The sequence below is a fragment of the Conger conger genome, chromosome 6 (genome assembly GCF_963514075.1).
Source record: "Conger conger chromosome 6, fConCon1.1, whole genome shotgun sequence".
Classification (NCBI taxonomy): domain Eukaryota; kingdom Metazoa; phylum Chordata; class Actinopteri; order Anguilliformes; family Congridae; genus Conger; species Conger conger.
The window spans coordinates 26,798,348-26,812,494 of record NC_083765.1 but is presented as its reverse complement, the minus strand read 5'-3'; the positions used below and the strand labels follow the sequence as shown (position 1 = coordinate 26,812,494).

At 40.5% G+C, this 14,147-nt stretch overlaps 1 protein-coding gene across 1 annotated transcript in view; it reads right to left on the bottom strand.

Moving 5' to 3' along the window:
- Window positions 1-13,826, bottom strand: part of mtnr1aa (melatonin receptor 1A a) — a 39,367-nt gene extending 25,541 nt beyond the window's left edge. Inside the window, exon 1 of the mRNA XM_061246825.1 lies at window positions 13,487-13,826. Within this exon, the coding sequence (XP_061102809.1) occupies window positions 13,487-13,670 (184 nt within the window). The 5' untranslated portion in view covers window positions 13,671-13,826. The remainder of the gene's footprint in view (window positions 1-13,486) is intronic.
- Between the last annotated feature and the right edge of the window lie 321 nt (window positions 13,827-14,147).

The following is a 14,147-nucleotide window of genomic DNA, read 5'->3' as shown; positions in this document are numbered from 1 at the left end:
ATAAGTGGCTGGTGTTTGTGGAAAGTGGAAAAACCCACTAGATTGTGGCTCTGTGGGATAAAGCAGGCACGGATTCAGGAGGGTTGGCTTGTTCATTTGAAATGGGCGGTAGATTCAAGCACAGCCCTCACTGTCTGCAGTACAATAATCCAGCGGAACTATTTCATTCTTTTCCTGACCCCTGAGGGCAAATGTCACCTTCTGTGAAAAATACTATGTTTTAAACATTTTTATCCTATTTATTTTTTATCCTCAATTTGGACTCCACCAGGAGCAGTGTTGCTGAAGCGTGTTCACTCCTCCAATGCCTCAGCAGACTATGTTACCCTCTGCAGACCACATAGTGCTGCTGGAGCGACCGTTTAGAGAGACACAGCTCTCATTGACGCTCTGTGCTGGGTGGGGTAATGTAGCAGAAACCCAAGGCTAATTAAAACCCATCTACGATAGCACGACAAGGCCATCGCAAGCTCCTGGCCACAGCTGGCTGATAGCATATTCCTGTACCATTAGAGCCAAACTGCAGTGCACCATTCATAGACATACACACATATGCGGGTGCACACACACACATACACAAACATACATACATATACACGTGCACACGACTAACATACTTGTACACACACTATATATCTTTATATATCTTAAGATTTATAGATATACTGTCACGTTTCAGGTCTGTCTTGCCATGTTTTATGTTTATTCATGTTGTCTTAGTCACGTAGTGTCTTATCATGTATTATGTGAGTCTAGGTTTGTCATGTTGTTTAGTTATGTTTCGTTACGATTTATTTTCTTGTCATGTTTAGTTATGTTTCGTACGATTATATTACCTTGTTATGTTGATTGGTTATCGTCTTAGTTTCGCTTTCTGTTATGTTTTGATTTATGTTTATTGTTACGTTGACCGGTCGTTGTTTATGCATACACTTTTACATGTCTTTCCGCAAACCTTGCGTTCCGCCTTTTCTCTCTCTCTCCTTCTGTCATTCACTCCCTAATTGTTTCCATTTGTCTATTTACTAAAACTACTAACGCTAGATCAGGATTGGGTAGAAACTAACAAACGAATCATGTGTTCATGTTACCTTACGTTTCTCGTGCATGTCATTTACTAATTTACTAATGCTAGGGCAGGATAGGTTTATTACTAAAGATTACTAATCACCTTGTTAAACTTGTCATCCATCGCACCTGTTTTCCATTTCCTTGCTACGCTCTAACTAATTGTCTACACCTGTCTACACCTGCATTTATATGCCAGTCGCGCTACTGTTCATTGCGAAATTGTCTGCCTCTAGTTTTACTACGCAACTCTTGAGCATTAGTTGCCTGATTGATTCACTTTAAGATCAAGCCTGTTTTACCGACCATCGTTATTGATTTCTGTTTCGTTCACCTTTGTTTGTTTTTGACCACGTCCTCGCCTACCGTCTTTGTACTTTTGCCTCGCTGATTGTTTTATGGTTTCGACTTCCGCATCGCCCTCGACTACGACTCTGCCTGCCGTCCGCCTGTACATCTGCCCCTCTGACAGCTCTCCTGCTACCGGACCCCCCTGCATGTTTACCGACTACGAGTTTGCCTCTTCCCTCGGCACCGTGCTGTTTGTTTGTTTAATATTTGTTTGGCTGGATCTACGTGTATGGACATTGCTTGTTTTGACTACGCTCCTGGGATTCGTCCCGAATAAAGCCCTGACGGGACTTTATCTAACCTTTGTTTCTGAGTCGTGCATTTTGGGTCCAACCCCCACGCACCCGTCTCATATACATCATTTATGCAATTTATGTATACTGTACATACATAAATCTTCATTGGATGTTCCTGTATCTGAAATGGTAGGGTAAAAATGTAGCTTATCAACTTACTGTTGATTTGCCCAGACATGCTTCTGATTTGCGTGATTAACAAGGGAGCCAGTTTAAATAAAATCACCCATCTGCGGCTATTCTGTAATACTCCTGTGCATCGCTGCCACCGCAAAAATAATTCAGTGTTTTTCCTCGCTCTCTTCTACAGCGGCACAAAAAATCCAATAATACTTCCCCCTGGAGTCATCCCTTTGTTAGTTCCATTCTATAGAGGTTTATTTTTGTTGGCCACATTGTGAAAACACAATTGTTTACAAGGGGGGGATATGGGAAATCTGGAGCTGCCTATTAATCGAGTAATAACTGTTGACGGAGCATTTCAGCTGACCCCTCATACTTGAGTTAAACTGAAATGTGCGCCTAATAACATTCAAATAATAAACTGGGCCGAAGTGCATTTGCATATGTTGTTTGTGTGGTTGCAAGCTACTGTGCGGTAATGAGTTTTGCACAAACAGGGTATTTTTCACTATATACACCCCCCCCCCCCCCCCAAAAGAAATGATGTGTTGACCACGGCTCCCCTCGAATGAGCATTAGGTTTTACTTGATCTAACTGCCCCGAGGTTATCATGTGCGTCATCCAAGCTCACATCAAGCACAAAGAGATTGCACTGTGAAATTACGAATGATAACAAATGGGGGAGCGAGGGCTTGTATTGTGTATGAAGGGGACGTCTGCTTCTGAGTCTGTCCCCCCCCTAACTATTTTTACCGGGTGGGGAAAAGATAAACATTGCGAGTGTTGCATGCTGCACTTTTCAGCGTTAACGCTTTGCTTACTTGATGAGACTACCGCTACGATGCAATACGAGGCGTTATTGGCGAAGCTCTGTGAGACCGGCAGCCATCGCTGTGTTCTTACCTAACAGCGGGGAGCGCTAGGTCTGAGTAATTTGAACAGACAGTGGTGCCACAGAGCATGAAGTCTAAGAAATGGCTTTGTTTTTTTCACAGAAAAAAGGAAATGTAGTGAACAGGAAAAACAACTGTGGTATGCCACTGAAGAATGCAAAGCATTTTGTGTTTGTTGTATGTCAACATGACTAATATAATTCTTAAAACTAGTATTAATGTTTTATACCAGGTGCATGGATTAATTCTTCAGTGGGCCACAAGCTGTGTAACAAAGCCAGCATTCAGAGCAGAACTGTCCCAGCATCGCTGAACTTACTATATTTTCATCATAATATATAATGATCTTGCCTTTGTCTATGAGAAAGTACACTCAGGGATCACTTTATTAGGTAGACCTGTACACCAGCTTGTTAATGCAAATATTTAATCAGCTAATCATGTGGCAGCAACTAAATGCATCAAAGCATGCAGGCGTGGTCAAGAGGTTCAGCTGTTTTTCAGACCAAATGTCAGAATGGGGAATAAATGTGATCTTTGACTGTGGTTTGGGTATCTCAGAAACTGTATAACAGTCTCTAGAATTTGCAGAGAATTGTGCTAAAAATAAAAAACACCCAGTGAGCAGCAGTTCAGTGAGCAGAGATGCCTTTTAATGAGAGAGGTCAGAGGAGAAGGGGCAGACTGGTCGAAGCTGATAGAAAGGTAACAGTAACACAAATAACCATGCATTACAACAGTGGTATGCAGAAGAGCATCTATGAACATACAACACGTTAAACATCTTGGTGGATAGACGACAGCAGCAGAAGACTAAAAAATAATGCTAATAAATTCCTAACAAAGTGCTGACAGAATTGTTTTTTACTGTCATTGCTTTTCCTTTTTAGAAGTAGGGAGGATAATCTCAGTGACTGTGGCTGATGCTTGCGAATTATGCAAACAGTTGCTCTACAAAGGAGATAGAAAATGTACTAAACAACAGCATTTTCAACAACAGGCACTTGCAACAATGCTAATGGGATATTGTTACTAGCAGAAATGGTATTGATTCCAAAGAACAAAAAAAGGGCTATTTTGATTCAGAAAATCATATGCACAATTCATTAATTAAATCGCAACATGCAAATTTCAGTAGAAATCCAATTAATTTCATTTTGATGGGACATACCATGCATACACAGCGCTAACGACAAACCAGTTCACAGTACACCGACCTACTGGGTGGTCATTCAGTTCAAATGACAACTAGTTTTGATTTATTGGTTTAAAGTGTGTACTGTGAATATCCAATATGCAGGTGCTGTAGACCCAACAAAACTAATATCCGAACCAGAAACACAGCTGTCCTTTAATATCCGTGTTTTTAGCACACAACTTTAAATAATGGTCTGTATCTACAGAAGACATGCAGCTCGAGAGGATCAATCTTTCACTCCTTCATATTGCCAGTTCCAGTGAATACCTTGCATGAATCATTTTATGAATGCAGCAGATAAATACTATATATTCACAATCTGCATTCCATCTTTGAAGATTTATATGTCACCCCATGTCTGTGTGCAGTTTTGAACAGCTAAAATGTTTGGGTAAGCTGCACATCACACCCTAACTGTCTTCAGAGATAAGCCGGACCTCTATTTCAAGCACAGTTAATACCATAAAAGGTGTCTGCCCTGACTTCTTCTATCGTAACCCATCTCAAACACTAATGAAACTACTACTACCTTCAGTAGCACATAATTATACTTAACAATTTACTGACTTGTGATATTTAATCATTGATTTTAGATATAGTTGAAATGTGTCGGGGTACATGGAGCCAATTTGCTGGAAACCTATAGGATATGTTATGCTTATTATTATTCCTTAGCTAAAACAGCTGCAGCTCCTAAAAAGTGCAGTTTGAACTCACTAACTCAGTGTAAGGATCTGTTAAAGTGTGTAAGCAAGGATCTAATAAAGTGAGCCACCTGGTGGTGCTATAACCAGCCTCTGAATGAACTCACCAACACACAGTCATCTGTACCTATCAGAGGTCTCACATACAACTTATTTTAATAAATCACCTTGTCAATGCATTGTGAAGTATACCTAATCCACATTCTTCCATATTTTTATAGTCACCACTTATCATGTTTTCTGTCTTTCATATAATACCTGACGTTGTGTGTGGAAAACTGATTTTAAAGTGCGGATCTCTACCTGAGGAACTTAAATCCCTGTGAGTGAATAATTCTGTTACATACTTGAACACTGAGATTTACCTCCTTTTAATATGTATTATTTTTCTGTTTTTGAACGTGAAAGTATGCAGAAGGTAGAAAAGAGCATTGTTCAAGTCCTTGATAATGAAATCTGCTAGGAAAAAATTTATGAAGACAGAAATTTCCATATGCTTGCAGTGAACACCTGCTGTTTGATATCAGGCCAACTTTCTGATTCCATTTTGGCTGGATGACTTGGCTGTGAATTCCCACCTGGACAGAGTACTTCACTCCCTGGAGGACAAGAAATGCACAATCTCTCACGCAAATCTCAACTCTGAACCTGAAGTGAATGACAAACTGTCCTCCAAGGGAGGATGTTTGGAAAGCAGAACCTCCCTGGTTTGAAGTTAGGGCCTCTTCACTATAGTACCGTACTAAAACATCACAGAAAGCAACGCACCAACAGGAATACAATTATGGGAGACCGGACCTTCCCACTGCATTCAGTTATGCAGTTTGAAACACAGCATCAATGACACCAGTGGCTTGACTGACTTTGTGATGTCATGGTTATGCTCCTCACAAAGGTAAAGAGGGATGGCTTTAAGTATGGTCTTTGGAGTCTCATTTGTAACATAATGGTCAGGATAATATCTGGGTCATATCAGTATTAGCCGATAATTGTGAATATTTTATTATACAAATATGTTTCGTAAAGTCTTTGTTAATGTGGACAATCTCTTGCAGTTTCCATTTGTGCAATTATGTAAAACAGGATGCTATGAATATGGGCATAGATATTTGCCAGTAAGGGCAGACAAAATTTTGACCTTGGAATTACTAGTTCCATCTCCATTCTTAGTGGTTTTGAGATATTGAGCTTCAAAGATGCCGTAGTGAATGGGCTCCAAACAGATACAACCTTAAATGTAGCATTTATTCATACTTTTAAACAGCATTTTGGTGTAAAACTTCCAAAAATGTCAGTTAGAACCTGATAATTCTATGGTCCCAGAAAAAAGCACTTATTGATACTGACAAATATGAAGGCAGTGTAGCAACCTTTCTAACTTGCACACAAACTGGCTCCCATATTAAGTCTTTGACACAGTGAGAACACTGAGGGACTTCTCCCTTAAGAATACAAGGTCTAAATGTCAGCAACACAGCCAAGAGACAAGACTTCAATCTTGTCTGTATGTACCAATTGACACCAGCGGAATGTAGTGTTACCTCCTAGGTCTCATGCAACTTCCTTGACAGCCCAAACGTCTTATGTATAGAACAGGAATGAGCTTATGTATCAAGAGTTGCAAATTTAGCTTGGAACAATACTGAAATACTGGATTTAAGGAACGCAGAGCAACATTGATTATTGCTAAGCTGACACTAAAACAAAAACTAAAAACATTTTCTCACCATTCTCTGCAAAACTCTTGAGACTGTTGAGTGTGAAAATCCCAGGAGATCAGCAGTTTCTGAGATACTCAACTCACCCTGTCTGGCATCAACAATCATTCCACGGTCAAAGTCACTTGCATTTTTTCCCCAGTCTGATGGTTTATGTGAACATTAACTGAAGCTCCTGACCCAGCAGATCCCAAGCTATCTGCATAAGCTGCTATGTGGAAGTTGTTGCAACTCTGCTCAAGTTGCTAACAGAGTGACCACAGACCTGATTAAACAGCTAGGTTCCACAGGTAGCTCTGGTTGCAGAGCTATGAGGAGTCACCGCAACTGTGGTTGAGCCAGTGGATGAGGTCACCATTTTTCTTGTACACATATTCTGGTCTGTGGGCTGACCTATAAAAAAAATAATCGACAATTGCTTTGGCTGGGATTGAGACGGACAGATTATGAATATAACTCGTAATCGTGGGTGCACGTGCACGCCGTGACCTAAGTCCTCGGGATGAAAGCGAATGATCTGGCAAGGCGGGAAGTGGCATATGGGTAGGGGCGGTGAGCAGCACACCATTGACATGAAGCGCCGACTGCTATTGGCTGGCTTGGTTCTAACAGATGTGCAGCCAAACCACCTGCTGTTTTGCAATAATGGAAAAGCATTGGCCAGTTAAGCGTGGTTTATTATTTCTTTTGCTTATTACACTATCCAAATAACACCAAGCAAGTCCTCAACGACATTCTTATGTTTGCATGTTCTCAGAAGTGATCTCCATGTAACCATGGTGATGGACAATAACCAAAGTTCCACCGACATTATTGTAAATGAAGTGAAAGCACATAATTTTGTTACTGTATATTTATGTACATATAACCATCTTCTGGAACTGCTGACAATAATAAAGGCATTATATTTCACACAAGTTAAAGGGGAAATCTATAATTACAGTATGCTTTCCTTCAGCTGCAAATGTTTAGCATTAAATGTCTGCTGCTTTTTCACATACGGTCCCCTCCAAAATTATTGGAACAACAAGGTCAATTCCTTTGTTTTTGCTATACACTGAAGACAATTGAGTTTCAGGTCAAAAGATGTACATGAGATCCGATTTCCGCATTTATTTCCTGGTATTTTTATCTAGATTTGTTAAACAACTTAGAACATATCACCTTTTGTATCAGTCCACCCAATTTTTAGGTGAGCAAAAGTATTGAAACATACTTCTTGTTGCCGAGATGTGTCCTGTTAGATTGAGTGGCTAAACAAAAATTGATCAGAATATCTACTCTTGGTTTTAGCCTTGGGTTATGCCTGTAAAGACTGCATTTGTGTTAGAAAAGATAAATCGGAGCCGCGGTGGTGCAACAGGCTAAGACGCAGCAGACTTGCGGTTGCAGTTTGCTGCAGTTGCACACCGGGGACCGGGGTTCGATTCTCGGTCCTGCCAAAAGCCAAGTTTGGCCGGCTCATGTGGGGCAGCAATAATTGGCTCGCTGCTCCAGAGGGAGGGACTTGGCAGGGTTATTAGATCGCTGCACAATAAGCACCTTGGGCGCCTCGGAATCACGGCAACGGGCACGAGACGAGACGGCTTGAAGAAGGCGTGTCGCTCTCATTTGGGCCGCCGAGGGACGGGGTACGGGCGGTACATCTAATACGACTACCTCCAATTGAATCAGACGAGGTACAATTGGCTACCAAATTGGGAGAAAAAGGAAAAAATCTGAAAAAAAGAAAAAAAGAAAAGATAAATCAACATGAAGACCAGAGAACTGTCTTTGGGAGAAAAGCAAACCATTTTGATGTTTAGAAAAGAGGGGAAATCAATCAGAGCCATTGCATAAGCATTGGGGATAGAATTGTACAACAACTTGGAATGTCCTGAAAAAGAAAGAAACTGCTGGCGTACTGAGAAGCAGACATCGAAAAACAACAGCAGTTGATGACAGAAACGTTGTTAGAAATGTGAAGAAAAACATCAGTCAGTGACATCACAAACAATCTCCATAGGGCAGGGGTGAAGGTATCTAAATTAACCGTTCAAAGAAGACTAAGACGGCAGCAATATAGAGGCTATACCAGAAGATGCAAACCACTCATCAGTAGAAAGAATCGGAAGACGAGATTAAAATTTGGACGTCACAAAAGTTCCGGAACAAAGTTTTATGGACTGATGAGACCAAGATTAACCCCTTGCAAAGTGGTGGAAAGGCCAAAGTGTGGACAGAAAAAAGGATCTGCTCATGAACCAAAACACACTGCCAACACAAGAAAGAACTTCATTAGGGAGAAAAAGTTGAAGGTATTAGACTGGCCTAGTCAATCACCAGACCTTAACCCAATTGAGCATGCATTTCACCTCCTGAAGAGGAGATTGAAGGGAAAGGGCTTGATGCAGTTATTGCAAATATTAAGTGTTATTTACTTTAATTCACTTAAATACACTCTGTTCCAAATAAATATTAAATAGTCTGCATTTATATAGCGCCTTTATCCAAAGCGCTGTACAATTGATGCTTCTTATTCACCCATTCACACACTCACAGACCAACAGCGATTGGCTGCCATGCAAGGCACCAACAAGCTCATCAGAAGCAACTGGGGGTGCGGTGTGTTGATCAGGGACACTTCGACACACCCAGGGCAGAATCGAACCAGCAACCCTCCGACTGCCAGACCACTGCTCTTGAGCTCCTGAGCAGTCGTAAGCAATACTTTTGCTCTCCTAAAATTGGGTGGTCTGATACCAAAGGTGCAAATGTTCTGAGCAGTTGTAGGTGTAAATACCGGGAAATAAAAGCTGAAATTCTGAACACTTGTCTCGTATTCATCTTTTTATCTCAACTCCATATTCATTATCGCAAAAACAAAGGAATTGGCCTTGCTGTTCCAATACTTTTGGAGGGCACTGTAAATGGCTGGATGTCCTCATTCAAGCATCATAACAGTTGTCTCAATTAGATCCTTGGTCACTGAGTGTCTGGAAAACTTAGCTAACATTTCTGGTATAGACATACTCCAATCTGATCGATAGCAGCTAATTACTTTCAATAGATTTTGGGCAGTTTATCATTTCTAGTTCATCAATCCTCTATCGGTTTTACTTTCAAATACTATAAAAAGCTCACTGGGATTCCTTCAGATAATTCCTATACTACAGTATGCAGTACTGCTGCATACAGTATACAACAGAAGTGAGTACACCCCTGTGCAATACCACTTAAATGTGAAATGATTCAAAATTGTATCACCACTCAATAATTGCATTATTTTTAAGTATTTCCTCTTATGAACAATCAAAAACAAATACTTTAAAAAGACTACATTGAAAATACAGGCCCCAAAGTAGAAACTCAATGCAACAAAAGTGAATACACCTGTCATCATTGAAACAAAATTGAGAACACCTGTGATTTTCAATTAGCCTAATTGCATAACCATAGTTATGAAATGACCTGTGAACACCAGAACTTTCTCAATTTTGGACCCATCATCTGTCTATCTGCATGTCTGCATCATGGCTCCACATGGAAAAGAATTGCCAGAGGAATTGAAAAATCTGATTGTGAGACTTGGAAAAGGATACAGGAAGATCAGTGACCAACTATAAATCAGTAGAAACACAGTTGCAGCAGTAATCAGGTATCAAACAAGCCATAGTACCAATAACTGAGCCGCAGTGGTCGTCCTCCTAAAATGATGCCACGCACAGTGCGCTACTTGCACAATCTAGCTCTGAAAAACAGACAGGGAAGTGCTTCACACTTGGCACAGGGGTTATCAATGGAAATCTGCGTTTCTGTGGCAGCTCAGCCAGTGCGACGGACATTGCATAACATCAACCTCTAAGGACGGCATCCAAGCAAAACTCCCCTTGCTTGCTCTTCAGCATAAAACTGCAAAATTGAACTCTGCTAAACAATATGAAAAGAAGTCTGATGAATAGTGGGAGAACATTCTTCGGTCAGATGAGACCAAGATCAATTTGTGCGGCTCAGGTGAGGTCCAGCATGTTTGCCATCAACCTGGCCAGGGCTACCAGTGAATGCACAGTCCCGATAGTGAAGCACAGAGGTGGTGCCTAAGTACAAACGTTGTGGGGGAGATGACATTTATGAATGCCTGTGGATATACCAAAATACTAACTGACAAGATGACTCCCATTCTCCAGAAGCTTGGCAGATAACGATCCCAAGGCAAAAGGTAGAGTAACACAACCCCTCCAGCAAAGTGCAGCTGAAAAATATTGTCTCTGAAGAATGGCAGAACATCTCTCCAGAGATTTGTGCAACACTGGCATCCTCCATGCCGAGGAGGATTTAATCTGTCATCAAACATAAAGGTGGACATACAAAGTATTTTAATCTCAGTAATGAAAGGTGTACTGACTTGTGTTGCATTGAGTTCCTACTGAGGGGCCTGTATTTTTAATATAGTAAATCTAAACTGTTAGTTTTTAATTTTACATAACAGTAAATACCCTACTGATCAACTTAGAAGTAATGCAATTACTGTACAATTTTGAATCATTTCACATTCATGTGATATTGCACAAGGGTGTACTCACTTCTGTTGTATACTGTATGTACACTCAGTGAGCACTTTATTAGGTATTTATTACACTTATTTTTGACTTATAAAGTCTTCTGCCACTGTAGCCTATCCACGTAAGAGGTTTGAGGTGTTGTGTGTTCAGAGATGCTCTTCTGCATACCACTGTTGTAATGTGTGGTTATCTACGTTACTGTCATCTTCCTGTCAGCTTTGACCAGTCTGGCCCTTCTCCTCTGACCTCTCTCATTAACAAGGTGTTTGTGCCCACAGAACTGTTGCTCACTGGATGTTTTTTTGTCTTTCGCACCATTCTCTGCAACTCTTGAGACTGTTGTGCATGGAAATCCCAGGAGATCAGCAGTTTCTGAGATACTCAAACCACCCTGTCTGGCATCAACAATCATTCCACAAGCAAAGTCACTTAGATCACATGTTTTCCCCATTCTGACCCATATCTGCATTGCACTGCTGCCACATGATTGGCTGATTAGATCGCATGAATAAGTTGGTGTACAGGTGTTCCTAAAAAAGTGCTCACTGAGTGTATATGCATATAGTATACTATGCTATGGTGACTCTTCTGACTCCTTAAACTCAGCATTATTTACTTTTATTTGCAACTTTATGTAATAGTATGATCTTCGTATTGTAGTCGTATGAATATTTCTATCCTACAGCAGATAACCGATGCCATAACTAACCACAAACTTTTTTTCTTCTTTGCAGACTTGAAGTGCATGAACGATGTGCATGTAATGTCTATTTTTATTTTACTGCATTTGAAAAGATGAGAATGTTTTTTGTCATTTTAGGGTTAATATAAAGGAGTCCGTGCGGGGAAAGATGAATGCAAAAGCCTTCAACTAAAGGACAATCCTTTGTAAGCTGTTTATGTAATGTACTGCTAGTCCCACAACCCCCCTTTATATTACTGTAGTATGTAGGCTTGGTGTTAAGCAATCATAATATATATATACTGGCAAAGAAAATCTTGTAACATTTATATCGGATATTCCTAAATGAATCCAGAGCGACGTACAATATATGTATTGCACTGTGTCCATAAGTTCTGTTGTTAAAAGGGGTGGGGCATGTTGGAACACTGGGTGGGAGTGAGGTCTAAATGCTGGAAACACGTTCTTTTCAGCGCGTAAGAAACCAGACTTACATCCACATAACGCGCATTACCATAGCCTACATTCCTACATAGAATGCACCACCAACGTTGACTCTGCTTGTGTTTCTATGCTTCCAGCACTAAACTCTGTTTCGCTGAATTTTGATTAATTGTTGTTCTGTTGTTGCTTAATGTCTAATGTGTTTTTTAAATATATACAAAACAGCGAAGAACCAGAAAAAAAGCCTGATGTGATCGAATGTAAGTTTACGCGGGTTTAGGCATTTTTATTGCTCTTTCTGAATCGCAATTTCAAGGACAAGCAGTAACATCCGCTTTTTGAACTTAATTAAATAATAGAGCATTAATGTCGCCGTGCAATGTAATCCGCTTGGTCTGCGATACCGATTAGAGATGTTTATTTAATTATTTCTTTATTTATTTATTTATTTTACCTCCGCGAGACTACAAGGACAGACAGACACAATTCACATTCGTTTTATACCCCTACCGGTATGGTAGCCTAGGCTACATTTATTTCCTTAAGACCATGGCAGTGAACGTCAGTCAAATGGAACAACTAGTTCGATGGCATCTGACTCCCTTGGCATTCTGTTGTGCCAGACAATTGGTATGACTTTATAGGCTACACACTGTGGGACATCGAAAAGAAATTCGCACGAACATAAAATCACATTTACCCGCTAACTCGTTAACCCACCCAGTCACCAATGAGACCAATTCGTGCGATGTAAAGCAAGTTCCATTAAATTAGTTCTTACCACATAATACAGAAACACCCACATAACACCCAAATGCCAAGTGGTAGGCTCCAGTTAGTATCATTCCGTTATAGACATTTGGGAACACTGTGACCGATATGGCGATTCAATTTGGTGTATTTATTCGCCATAGCTGAGTCAGGGCAACATTGCTATAATCGTAAAACCAATAACAGTACACGTTATGCAAGGTCAATTTCTGGAACTTTTATGGACAAAACACCAAACTGATTTATAATTCCATGCTCATAATAAAGGCTACTATAAGCAGTATACCACGAATAAGTCATCCAAACATTCATAACCTCTACTACAAATGGAATGTACTACTTACAGCAATGTTTTTTAAAAAGAAAACATATTTCGGATAATGCCTCGTTTACACTAGTAGTAGGCTACATTTCATCTTCGGCAAGAAACAAAACAGAAAACAAGATATAACACTATGGGATGAATAACTATGTAGCCAACATTAACTTATTTTTGCCTAACAGTTGAATATAATAACAGGTGCGCGTATCCCCCCATTCACTCAGCGCAGACTATCTACATAATTCGAATTCGATTAGGTTGGAATACTTTCAAGCATTTAAAACAACGGCGTTGCCGCGATTTCTCATTTAAAGTCTGAAGAAGGCTGCACGTTCACATCACTGCTTTGAGTCATTTGACTCACTCCCTCTTACCTGCGTTCCTCAATTTCTTGTTCCGGTAAACGGAGAAAATCACCAAGAGGTTGCCCAAAATATCAACGACGGTTGTGAATATCAGAAAGCATCCTAAAGTGTTCGCGACCCAAGGCGGGCGATTCAGGGTTAGCTCGTGCGGGGCCAGTGAAGAACCGTTGAAATGGGTCCCATTTGTGCTCATTGTACACCGTCAATTTACTTTTCGCATTCAGCACAATAAATTTCAGTTTTGCACCCCATGGGTTCAGTTTTGCTGTCAAAGCTGTGGCAAAATTATCCAGCACATATCAGCCTCCTCATGATGTAAACGGTTCCAGTCCTGACTTAAGCTGCTAACTTTTTCTCATTTTTTTGACTAAGCGTTCATGTCCAAGAGTCTATACTTTTATAGCTTCGTGTGTACCCATCACATTGTCGGTATGTGACGGCCAGCGTAACTTCAGCCCTCCCCACCATGTGATTGAACGCACGAGTCGTAGATCGCAGAAATGCTGCCCCCCGGTGGAAAAAAACGGTAAGAGGCGTTCAGTCTCTTATGAAGTTTCTGGCTGTGAGCACGTTCATTCATACCTAAGCGCGAGTAGGGGGTTATCTGATTCACGTGTCCATTCATTTTCATTTTCCGAATCATTCATACTGTGCCTTCGATCTGATATTC